At 41.4% G+C, this 13,488-nt stretch overlaps 1 protein-coding gene across 1 annotated transcript; it reads right to left on the reverse strand.

Annotated features, from left to right (window-relative positions):
- Positions 1–4,524: 4,524 nt before the first annotated feature.
- Positions 4,525–6,192, reverse strand: LOC306758165 (tripartite motif-containing protein 16-like; the record flags this gene model as incomplete). Its single annotated transcript, XM_079243391.1, has 1 exon — positions 4,525–6,192. One exon carries the CDS (start codon positions 6,190–6,192, stop codon positions 4,525–4,527), a length of 1,668 nt encoding a protein of 555 aa, XP_079099517.1.
- Positions 6,193–13,488: the final 7,296 nt, after the last annotated feature.

Raw genomic sequence — 13,488 nt, forward strand, 5'->3', positions numbered from 1 at the left:
TTCACATCTGTTCAATGAGTCTCTGTGGAGCCTTTGTTGTGCCCTTAAAAAGGGTGATAAGGGGAAGAGTGAATAACACACCACGCAGTTCTCCCGTTCACTCGTCTGTAATGAATGACTTTTTCTTTTAACACAACAATGCAGAATATTATATGCATACAACGCAATACTGGATAATACATCAGTACAACTCTGTCATATTTTGTGCTTTGAATACTTTATACATGTGAAAACAGACTTAGCATTGAACACCTGTCCTCTAATGCATTCTGAACACTTTTTGTTTTAGCAACAAACAACAACTTCCTGCAGCACAAAAACATAGCATGAACTTTAGGGCTACTAATAACCCGACTGTCGGACCCTACAAACGGACCACGAGGTGTCCAGCAGTTAGCTTGTTTACCGACCAGGTTAGCTAAACAATAGCTCTCCAAACAGAATGATGCAACACATATTTCCTGGATACATACAATAAATTACATTGATGAAACAAAGTCACAAATAAAATGCACCACCACGACACACATGCCCCTGCCAAGATGGCGATGGTAGGAACCGCCCACCGAGCTTCGATTCAGTTCTTCAGAAACCACTTGGTGACGTCATGGAGGCTGCGTCCATCTCTTTATATACAATCTATGCTTAAAACACCACGAGACAATTCTGAGCACTTAGAAAAGTGAATTTTTGCATGAAATATCCCCTTTAAAGATGAAATGATCAGAATAAAAACAAAGATTGTTTTAAAACAGAAAACTGTTAGAGACACAAGTCACACAGATCACAATAGATATGAAAAGTTCTGACTGACAAGAATAAAAGAAAAACACAAATAAAAATATTATGAAGCCAAAGGTGTTGCAAAGACCTGTTTTCTATGTTGTGTTTAATATTCCTGCACATGAATCACATTTTGCAGATTTAACCCTCCTCACATCGTCATGAATATTAAAATATTCATTTTCTAGGTGTCTTTCACACAAACAGTTCAATATCACCACCTAACACTAGAAGGACTACGGAGGGGTCATTTGATCCCTCTACCTTTGGAGAGTATGGAGGGATCATTTGATCCTCCTGTTTGGAATGTGGTCTGACCAGTATGCTAATAATGTGGCAGCTTCTTGCTGTGAGTTGAATGCAGATTGTCAGAGCAGCATGAAGGAAATGAAGAAACAAAAAGAACTCGGTTTTACAGCAACTGAAACTAACTTCATTGCTTCTGACTCCAATCTTCTTCTTGACAGCTTGAATGTTCCTGCTTTTTTGTAAATATTTTGCATTGCTTCGAATGGATCACCACACACTCTCAGACCGTCTCTCCTCTTTGGGATGACTGGGCTCTTTGCCGACACATTGAAAGACATTGCGGATATACTTTGATTTCAGGTCGCAAGCCACCCAAAATTTGATCCTAAACTTATCTGGTTTCGTGGCGATATGTTGCAGAATAGGGCAACGTGTCTTTGATGGGTAAAGCTGTTTGTGGGTGCAGCAGGGCTGACCCATTAGCTTTGGACCTCAGGGTTCTTTTGTACTCAACACACGCTCTTCAGGAAGCAGAAGTCCAGAAACCAGTTCTTCTTTTGGTCGTTTTAATGATAGAAAACAAAACCAAAAATGACACAAAGAAACTTGAATCCAGACCTTTCTACAAACAAAATTAAAAGCAGTGTAGGTCAAAAGCCTGTGTTGCTCCAAGATCCAGTGGCTTCTGGTCTTCTTTTCTTTTTGTTTATTATAGACCGAGTCGAACAGCCAATCAAAATTTAGCAGCCTGCACGTCACCAGTCATTGTCCTGCAACACAGAACTTCAACATTCAAACATAAAATATCACAAAGCTATGATAACTGAAGATTAAATAACAATAAAGAAAAATGGCTACAACACTGTTCGTCAATTGTGATGCGGCGACCAGCGGCCTCATTTATCAAACTGTGCGTAGCAACGGTGACTACAGGTGGTGTACGTACGGAAAACAGGAAATGTGGCGCAAAAAAACTTCCTGATTTACAAAGCGGTGCGCACGCACGTCCCACGCCTGTTTCACTTTATTAATCAGGATCAACACGAAATTTTGCGCACGTGAGGGAACATCTTGTCACGCCCACGTGTTGCCTATAAAAGGTCAGGTGAACACCCCTGATAAATATTAATCCATCTCATTTCCATGACGGTTCTGCAGGGAAAAAGCAAAAAACGTGGAATTTTCTGGTAAACGAGGAAGAAATTCTAATAGATAATGTTGTAAAATGTAAAACTATTTTCGTTTCCATACATCTCGGACCAGTTGTCAGACAATGATGGAACCTTCGTCACCAGATGATAACTGCAATGAAAGCCATCAATTGTGGAACAGCCATGAACCAATCCACAGTCTCTGTCTCCCTTGCATGCTCCATTGTGCATACTTGAATGATACGAAGCGTCTGGTGAGTGAGAAAACAGAGAAAGCTTTGAAGACAAGTTTTGATCCTTTTTCTGGCTGCATGTGTTGGCTCTCCATCTGCGGCGTAAGGTTCAATAGGAGTGAAATCCAGACATCGTCCAACCTCTTCCTTACGCCAAACTGTGCCATCTTTTGTGGTCTCTGTTACCGTGGTACCCAGGCGAGGATTCTTTTTCAGGGGAGGGGGAGCATCTTCCTCCGAAGACTGCTCCGAGTCAGATTCTGCTTGAAGGTCGATGTCATCTGCTTCAGAGTCAAAAAGGCTTGTTTCACTCAGAACCATTTGCAAAGCCTGCTCAGTGGTGAATCTTTGGATAACAATAGTGACTAATCAGCGACCACATTCCAAGGCAGGGGATCAAATCATCCCTCCTCAGTCCTCAAAGGGAGTACCCAAAACTTCAGTCCTGCTAGTGCTAATGTAGCAGCTGGGACTCTGCAGCTCATAATAAGGGATGATATTTTCTCCACACATTCACCATGTCAGAACCTACAAACGGTTTTTTATCAGTCATTAATTAAACCAAACAGGAAGTCGGCCATTTTGGTTTTTATCACAACATTTTTAGGATTTAGAAACTTTATATTTTAAAGAACTCCTAAAGATTTAATCCTGCTGCTTTCAGATGTTTTTCTCTCCAGTTTCAGGTCATGTGTGGCTCAAAGTTATTCCGTGTTTGAGTTTGGATAAAGGTGGTTGCCAAGGCAACCGCTCAACTCTGGATGTTTCCTCATTAAACAGGAAGTTACATCTGACAGACACTACGAGCAATCTGCAGCAAGCTGGTCATGTATGATGATGGTCCTGTCCTGAACACGCCGACATGTCAGTATTCTGTCAGTATTGACAAGATAATGACTTTCATAAAGTAGGTGAAATAAAGGGAAACAATTTACTGAGTATATTCACTCACATATCTGTTCATAAATGTACTAGTTTAATTAATATATATTGTATTTATGTGTTGAATGGAGCAATAAAACCTGGTTTTAGTCATGTGATTTCTCTGCAGCAGAGGTGTGAGCAGAGTGTGTTATAGATTAACGAAGCTGAAAACAAAGATCTTCTCCACTCCTGGTGAATTTCAACCTTTGAACGATGACTGGATCTCCTGGAGAAACTGTCTGTAGTTTTACAAGCTTTAAAGTGGGATTTATTGTCCAGGTTCAGGTCAAAGCCTCACAGACTGTTTCACTGAGGACGTTCAGTGTTTGTAGAGTTAGAAAGCAAACTGGACGGATGGTGTGTGTGAAGCTGCTGCAGCTGTTTCCAACTCGTCATCATGTGGGATGAAAATCTGAACAGAAATGAAATGAAATGACAGATTATTAAACATTAAATTCAGGCTGGAAGTAGAACTTGTAGATGTGAGATGTAAGTTTCCAGACAGTCTGACTTCTTCATGTTAGATGGAGAATAAAGGAAACTTTATTTCTTTCTGCTGTTCCAGGAAAACTGCTCAGTTATTCCCTCATATTAGTTTGATATTTTCTCCATCAGATTTCACAGAAACACTGAAATGAAGACAAAACAAGACTTTGTTCATTTTTTCAAAGTTTATTTGTTTGTAAAAATGGACTTTGTTCTGACATTAAACATGATGAATGATCTGATTTCTTCTCATCCTGGAAATGAGTTTTTCTGAACATCTCATCATTAGATACCTTATTTGTTGTTGATTTAGAAAAAAAAAACATCTGATCTGTAGAACAACTAAAAGTAATTCCATGTAGAAAATGATTTTTACATTTCCAAAGTGTTGAGAGTAAAATAATGTGTGATGAAGGAAGGTCTGCTGATTTCTCTGTTTGGCTCCATGAAGTGGAAGAGAAACAACAACATACAAATACATCAATACAAATATTCAACACATATTTAGAGAACAGAGAAGTTCAGATTTTCATGTGGAGAAATATTGATGGAAATAAAAATCATCATTAGCAGTGATTTCCTCCAAAAAGAAAGAAACACAAGAAAAACCAGCAAATAAAAAAGTCAAATAAACAAGAGAACAGCAGAGCAGAGACGTCACAACAATGAACTCTCAGCAACAAGCAGAGAAAATAACTTTACTTCACTTTACACAACTCAGCACTGGATCCAGGACCGATCCAGAGTCCAGCATAGAGCGGCTGAGTGAATGTGGTCTGGACTCTGTGGAGGAGAGTCCTGGTTTCAGAGACGCTGTAGAAGGACAGAATACCTGCTCTGTGATCCAGGTACACTCCTACTCTGGAGGACCAAGGACCTGAGATGAAGGTAATGATGTTGTTGTAGTAAAACTCAAAACTGTCTTCGAAACAATCTAATGACCAAGATTTATCATTACATCCAAATCCACATTCATCCCCATCTCCTGCTCTGCTGATATTCTTGTATGCGACTGCTACAGAAACGTCTCCTCTCATTTCCACCTCCCAGTAACAACGTCCAGTCAGACTCTCTCTACTCAAAACCTGATGCCGGTCAGTGAATCTGTCTGGATGACTAGAATAAGACTGATGTTGTTTAACAAATGTCCCCTTTCTGTTCTCCTCTGACAGTAACAGCTGTGTGTGTGCTGTGTTTGGATCCAGTGTGATTTCACATGAACATCTTAAGAATCCAGCTCTGCTCTTTGGTTCTGGTTGTGACAGTAAAACATCTGGATCAGTGACTGCCAGTGAGATGTTTGTCCATCTGTCTGTCAGGATGTCCTGTAGTTTATCTCTGAGCTCTGACACAGCTGCTGTCACATCCTCAAAGTGTGTGAGAGGACGGATATTGATGCTGGATGAGTGTGTAGACTCACTGAGTGCTGACAGTGAGGGGTAGTTGTGTAGAAACTGGGTGTGATCCTCTGTGTGTGAGAGCTGCTTCAGCTCAGCGTCTCTCCTCTTCAGCTCAGTGATCTCCTGCTCCAGCTTCTCCTGAAGCTCTTTGACTCGCCTCACTTCAGTTTCCTGCTGGGATCTGATCTGCTGCTTCACATCAGAGCTTCTTTTCTGGATGAGATGGATCAGCTGAGTGAAGATCTTCTCACTGTCCTCCACTGTTGTATCAGCAGAGTGATTGATGGCCTCCACCTCCTGTTGAAGCAGCTTCACATCTTTCTCTCTGTCCTGGATTCTCTGCTGGATTTCTTGTCGACTCACCTCCAGCTCTCTCTGCCTCTCAGTCCTTTCTGCTGCAGCTGAGACCGTGTCGTGGCCTTTATGTTCATCCACAACGCAGACCAGACAGATACACTTCTGATCAGTACGGCAGAACATCTTCATCACCTCATCATGACGAGAGCAGATGTTCTGCTGGAGGTTCTTGGAGGGCTCCACCAGCTGGTGTTTCTTGAATGCAGGTGATTCATAATGAGGCTGAAGGTGTTTCTCACAGTAAGAGGCCAGACAGAATAAACAGGACTTGATGGCTTTCAGTTTTCTTCCAGAGCAGACATCACAGGCCACATCTTCAGGTCCAGCATAGCAGTGATCAGCAGGAGCAGCTTGGAGTCCAGTCTTCTTCAGGTCTTCCAGTAAATCAGCAAACATGGTGTTTTTCTCCAGGACAGGTCTCGGTATGAAGGTCTTCCTGCATTGAGGGCAGCTGTAGATTCCCTTCTGATCCTCTCCATCCCAGAAGCTTTTAATACAGTCCATGCAGTAGCTGTGTCCACAGGGAATAGTCACCGGATCCTTCAGGAGATCCAGACAGATGGAACAGCAGAATTTCACTCGGTCCAGCTGATTTCCCTGCTGCGCCATTTTCCTCTCGGCAGTAAGTGTCAAACAGTTTCACTTTCTCTGAACAGAAAGGATCTGTGCGCTCTGCAGGGCAACAGATCTCACATGAAGCAGGAAATGAGTCTTTGCAGCAGCTGCATGTTCCACCATGTTGCTCACACCCATCCTGATGCAGAGAGATCTGTGGAGGGGCGGGAACAAGGAAATATCTGCTGGGAGCGGCTACAGGAACTAACATGTAACATGAAATGCTTCATCTGCAGGATCAGTGCAGACTTTGAACAGATCTGCTTCTGTTTCAGCCTCTCGTATGTTTACAGCTCTGCTTTAGAGACTCTCCACAGAGACGATACTGACATAAACATGTAAACTTCAAGTGTAAATTCATTAGAAATAGACTTTATCAGTGTTTTATGAGGAAGAAATGGAGACACTTTGCTGTTGCTGCTGATAATGAATCAGGTTCAGGATGTGACACAGATGTTCTTCCAGTTTATTCAGGTCCAGACATAAAAACAAGATGTTCAGGTTGAAGGAAAACCAGCTGCTTTGGAATAAAACATGTTCATCATTAAATGGAATATTATTTAATATGCTGTGTGATCTGAACCTTCATGAGTCCATCATTCAGTCCTCCATCAGAGGACCTCAGAAGGGTTAATCACTCCTTTGTGGACAGCATGGTAGATTATAAACAAGAGCAAAGTTCTACAATGTGACTTATGGAGTCAGAAAATATTGGAAAACTAAGATCAGAACGTTGGTTTAACACATCTGTATATTTGCAAATCCGTCATGGAGGTAACAGGGAAACACATGACTCTTAAAGGGACAGTACACGATTTACTTCCATTCTTTATTAATGCAGGATTGTTGAAGAGGTTATTAAATGATCCTGAAACACACTTTGTGGATTCATCATGTGATTGTAAACAGTTCTTAAATCTACTTTGTAAAGCAGCTGCTACAGCTGTTGTGTTGCTGAATAAACTAAATTCATGGGAGGAGTTTGTACTCTGTGCAGACGACATGTACAAACAGCATCTATAACCTCATAAAATAAAAGGCAGGAGATGAGAATGTGAGGTCAAACTAACCAGCTGCAGACGATACTCTGATAAAAACTACAAATACACACTTTAAATCCACATTATTGATGTTTATCAGGTTTTAAAAGGTTCTCCGTCTCATTGATTCTTATACAGTTTCCACTAAAAGCTGCATAAGAGTCAGAGATCTGCAGCTTCTGCTGGAAGATGTGCAGAAATGATTGTTTTCATCTCATTATTAACTGTTGCTGCAGTCAAGATGGATTTGATGAGAAAAAGTATTAAAAGTTGCAATTCAGTGTTCAACCAGCAGGAGGAGGAATAACTCCACTGAAACGTAAAGATCATGAGGAAAATGTGTGTGTTGGTGTGTTTTCTCTGCGTCTGCATCTTCTGCACTGTTAGATACGTTTTGCTGGAAACAAAAAACATCCGACCGTGATTGGGGGCCAGAAATTGACACCCTGGTCTTTCTGTTCTGGCCGACCAGCGCCAGCTCTTCCCGTGTGGTTGCCAGGGCTTTTGGAATGCCTCAGGCAACCATTCACCGAGCCGTGCACAGGGTGAGTGGAAAGATCGCCGGCCTCCTCTACCAAGTGGGCCGCCATCTGACTGCAGAGAAACTCCCTCACCTGGGTTGCCCTCTTCATCCATCTAGCTGGGTCTGCTGCCTTCAGCCGAGTGGTGGGGACGATTGATGGTTGCCATGTCCAGGTGAATCCCCCTGCAGAGGATACTGCCTTTTATTTTAACAGAAAGCTGTTCCACTCAATCCAGCTGCAGGCCATCAGCGACGACACTGGGAGGTTTCTGGACGTCTTCGTGGGATACTGTGGGTCAGTTCATGATGCCCTTGTCCTGCAGAACAGCCCCATCTACTACCAGCAGTCCTACCCCCCACCATGTTACTGCATCCTTGGAGATGGTGGCTACCCCTGCTTGTCACTGCCCATCTGCCTCGTGACGCCTTGCAGGCACCCTTAACCCGAACCCAACCACCTGCAAGCTTGCTACAACTGCTGCTTGTCAAAGGCCAGATGTGTTGTGTAGAAGTCTTTTGGGATCCTAAAGACCGGCTAAAGGTCCATCTTCTTGAAGGCTCTGGAGGTTGGCGTGAAGTATGTGCCAGAGGTCATGGTCTATAGAAGAAGAACTGATAAATTTCCCTCTCCCCTCGTTAATAAGAGACATAAACCTTTCCAATAATTATATGACTAATCTCCCTCCTTGGGTAAAAGTTCCACTGAACATCTGGAAAAATATACAGAAGAATAGAGAATTTGAACAAAACACACAAATATTACGCTGGACAGCACATGACACAATTCATACCTGCTAAATTAGACAGAATTAGATTTAAAAACTGGGAACGTCTAGGAATCATTTCATTCTCAGTGTAAGAAAGCCCTACAGGTCAAAGTCCAACAGCACCCTCTGCTAGTGGAGAATTAATGTTGTTGCAACTTGTTGGGGCATGTCCAGCCACACTGACAAGCAGCAGGCCAGCTCACAAGCAGACTCTGGGACGCTACCAGGACTTTCTGTGTGCTTTTGTGGTTTTGTGTGCGTTCTTGAGGAAATGTTAGTGCATTCCAGTTCTTAGTTCTTGATAATCTTATCGCTACCTGAGTTTGTGATGTTTTATGGAAAGATTTATGTGAGTTTGAGTAAACTAAATGGCCTGTGACAGTAGTAGTTAGCTTTGCCCTTATTTGCTACTAATGCAGCCAATTTGGATGCTCATAGAGATTGTTTAATTATGCAAATTAAGCTTGAAACGCCAATATTGCAACTCAGTTTGTTGTAATTGTGACCATGCTTGACTAATTATATTTAATTCAAGTAATGTGGTCTTGCTGTTAGTTATGCTTGTTTCTGGTCATATTTCTGTTAGGCTTGTATTGTTTCTCTGCTAATATTACACTGGTGCTCTCATATTCTGTTTTAGAAGCAGTTTTTATATAAGCTGTGACATTTGAAGATCTTTAAAATCCTATGCTAATTCAGTTGTTCATTTGTACATATTTAACTGAGTAATCTTGAGTATGTTGTGATACGTCTTTATTATTCTATTTTCAGGCCACACACACACACACACACACAGACACACTTATGTAAAGATCTTCAACACCGGAAAGGCCAATGCCAATCTTCATTAAAGAAGATAACCTGATCTCTCCTTTCAAGTGCCTTGATTCTCTAACCGGGATCATAGTCCATAATCTGCTGCCTCAACCAGCAATCCTGTTATTTCGAGGCTCACCCTCGAACACTCAATAATCACAGATAATAAAGGACTAATGACCTTCCAACAACTTAAAAACCACTTTAATCTCAAGAAACAACTTTTTCAGATTCCTCCAGCTGAGACATTATTATAACAAAAACATTAAGTGGACAACAGAGAAAGGTGTGTACGTTATTAAAATATTTATGGAGGGATATGAAGGTAAAGTCAATAGTAAACGGATTTCCAAGCTGTATGCATCCTTGCAGCAGGAGAGGGGTCGCTCCACCACATATGTCCAAGCCAGGTGGGAAAAGGAGACTAATGCAAAGATCGATGAGGAGGACTGGCTTCACATCTGCACAACACAGTCATCCACTTCAAGCTCTGGCTGGTGGAGAGAGTTTGCATGGAAAAATATCCTGAGATTCTTTCCGACCCCAAAGATCAGAGGGTCCCAAACCAACAGGCCTGAGCTCGGTCACTGCTGGAGGATGTGTGGCAATACGTCAGCAGGTCACTTCCACATTTTCTGGGAATGTCCTACACTTTCAGTGTTGTAGGGGACGTGATTAATGAAATCAGATCAATTTTAGGCCTTCATATAGGATCTTCTTTCATTCTTTTATATCTGGGGAATCTGCCAGCAGAGTTAAAGAAACAGGACAGATACCTGTTACAAATTCATAAAATCAGTTGCAAAAAGGCAATAACCAGAAAATGGCTCGGTAAAGAACCCCCCATCTATCTCAGTTTTTGATATAATGTTCCATCAATGGAACGTTTGACCTTCTCTCTGAGATATGCAAGTAAATGTGAGATATTTTGGAAACCCTGGACAACCTATTTGAACTTAAAGTAGCAGCTAGTTTTACCCCATGCAGTTGTATTTGTACTGGGTAAATTTATTGTTTTATCAGTCAAATCTTGATTCAATGGGAGGTTGAAATGATCTGTGATCGGTTGATTTGGTCTAGCTTGTAATTCCCATTTGACTGGTCATGCCTGCAGGGATCGGAGGGGGGGGGCTCTACACGCATGCTTCATTCACGCCAGAGCTGCTGCAGGTGAAGCATCGTGTCTTGAGTCTTTCTCAGTATATGCCCGTTCCAGGATTTGACTCCAGCCCAGGTTCCAGGGTATAACACATTACTTTGCAATCTGAGAAATGAAATCTTCCCCTTTGCTGCTGCCAAGAGCCTTTTTGAATAGGAAGTATAAAACACTTTATTTGAACGTTGTGGCCTGTGATCCACAACTTCTGCTAATTCATGACTTTCTATGTGCCAGACCTGAACTGACCCTGTCTGCTATTGTTGCTGTGGTTATTGGTCTATTTTCCCCTCTTACATATTTAAATACCTGAAAACAAGAAAAACAAAAGTTTTTTTGTTTTTAAAAAAGTGATGTATTTCAGTATGTAGAGCATATTTTGATGCCATACGTTACTAAAGCATCAGATTTAATGAAAGCTGGACGTTTTCCTGACTCTAACATCTCATTCCAGTTGCTCCTCTAAACCTCTCTGACCTTCACATATGGATTTAATTTGAGATGATTTAACTAAAAGCAGCAACACTGTGTTCCTCTCTGCAGTTATTTTTATCATCTATTAAAAAACTGTCAAAATCAGGTGAATGAATTGACAACATTTTCCTTGTTGTTTACAGGAAGAAAGAAAGGAAGATGTTTCCAACAAGCAGCAGACTTAAAGTTCTGCTGATGTAACAGAGGAAGCGTCCTGTTACCATCCATCCTCCATGACTCCAGACATCAGATGGATTTTCCACATCAGACCAACTCTTCCACTACAACTAGACGGACTCTGTATCCTGATGAGGGACATTAAATAAAGCTCCTCTGGGAGCCAACAGGTTTCCTCTCAGTCAGAAACGTCTGAACGGGAAAGTTTCTCTTCAGTCTGACAGAGATTTTCCTTCTCTTCAGGAATCTCTGCAGCAACAGGTTCCCACACATCTAAAGACCAGAGGAAACGTTGCTTTTATTCACTTCATTCAATCAGATATTTACCTTTTATTTCAGCTTCTATCATATTTATGTTTTTTTCCATTTATATCTTTATCTTATAACGTTTATAATATTTTTCCTTTGTCAGAATCTCGATCCCAATGACAGGAAAACACTGTCTAAAATATAAAATATGCAATATCATACTTAATGCAACATATAGTTTAGAAAACACTGCATATGAGCAAAGCTTCATACAACATTTCATATTATCTTTATGAACAGCAAAATCACAGATGAAAAATCCAGATTACAGGTGATACTGCAGATTAAAATGCATGATTTTATGCAGAGAATAAATAGCAGCTGTGTTTAAATGTCTTTAGTCAAATTTTAACGTGTCAAACTGAAACTTTTCTTGATAATTTTACTTAAAAAGTTGATAAAAAAGGATTTTTATTCGCTGTGAAGTATTGACAGACAGAAAGTAACTGGTAAGCCATGTACTGTTTTAGTTGTTCGTAGGAGAGACATTTCTGAAATAAATGAAATATTAAATGAAAGTGGTCATTTGAGGAGATGAAGTTCTTTATGTAGCATTAGAAACTTCTCAGCAGATATCTAATGGTTACTTTCATCTCTTTCAATCTGATGAAATGAAATGAAAAATACTTTATTAATCCCCAAAGGTGAATTCATTATTGTAGTATATAATAATTAATTTGAGGAGGTTTTGTTCCGGAGGCTGATGGCTGCCGGGAGGAATGATCTTCTGTATCTTTCAGTCTTGCATCGGACCTGAAGAAGCCTCTCACTGAACACACTTTGTTGTTTCATCACTGTGTTGTGGAGAGGGTGTGAAGAATCCTCCATCATCTTCATCAGCTTGTGCAGCATTCTTCTTTGGACAATCAGCTCCAGCGGCTCCAGAGTTACTCCAAGCACAGAAGCAGCTTTCTGGATCAGTTTGTTGATTCTCTTCAAGTCTCTGGTTCTGATGCTACTACCCCAGCAGATGCTGCAACGCTGACTGCACTCTCCACAACAGACTTATAGAAGATATGCAACATCTTGGTGCAGACGTTAAACCATCTCAGCTTCCTTAAGAAGTACAGTCTGCTCTGACCTTTCTTGTAGATGTAGTCAGTGTTGCATTTCCAGTCCAGTTTGTTGTCCAGCTGAACTCCAATATACTTGTATTCCTCCACCACCTCCACCTCCTCTCCCAGGATGGAAACAGTGCTTTGTTTCTTCTTCTTACTCCTGAAGTCAACAATCATCTCTTTTGTTTTGCTGCTATTTAATATGAGATGATTGTCACCGCACCATTTAACAAACTGACTGACCAGTTCTCTGTACTCTGCTTCTTGTCCATCACTGATACACCCCACAACTGCAGAGTCATCAGAGTATTTCTGCAGATGACAGGACTCAGAGTTGTACTGGAAGTCTGAGGTGTACAGAGTGAAGAGGAATGGCCAGAGTACAGTTCCTTGTGGTGCACCAGTGCTGCTGACCTCCATCTCAGACACACAACCTTTCAGTCTCACAAACTGGGGTCTGTTTGTGAGGTAGTCATAGATCCAGGTGGTTGTGGAGGTATCCACCTGGAATTTATGGAGCTTCTCACATAACAAATCAGGCTGAATGGTATTAAAAGCACTTGAGAAATCAGAGAACATGACCCTCAGAGTGCTGCCTGAATGGTCCAGATGAGAGTGTGCTCTCTGGAGCAGGTATATGATGGCATCTTCAACCCCAAGTCCATTACGATATGCAAACTGTAATGGGTCCTGAAAGGTGTTTACTTGCTTGTTGAGGTGAGCCAGTAAGAGTCTCTCCAGGACTTTCATGATGTGAGATGTCAGGGCAACTGGTCTGTAGTCACTTGGTTCAGCTGGTTGTGTTTTTTAGGCACTGGAACAAGGCAGGAGGTTTTCCACAGCACTGGGACTCTATTTAGTCTCAGACTGGTGTTGAAAAGGTGCTGGAGAATCGGACATAGTTGTTTTGAGCAGGTCTTGAGAACTCTGGGACTGACACCATCTGGACCTGCAGCCTTGTTCTGGTTCA

Source organism: Telmatherina bonti (assembly GCF_933228915.1).
Source record: "Telmatherina bonti genome assembly, chromosome: 7".
In the NCBI taxonomy this organism is placed as follows: Eukaryota; Metazoa; Chordata; class Actinopteri; order Atheriniformes; family Telmatherinidae; genus Telmatherina; species Telmatherina bonti.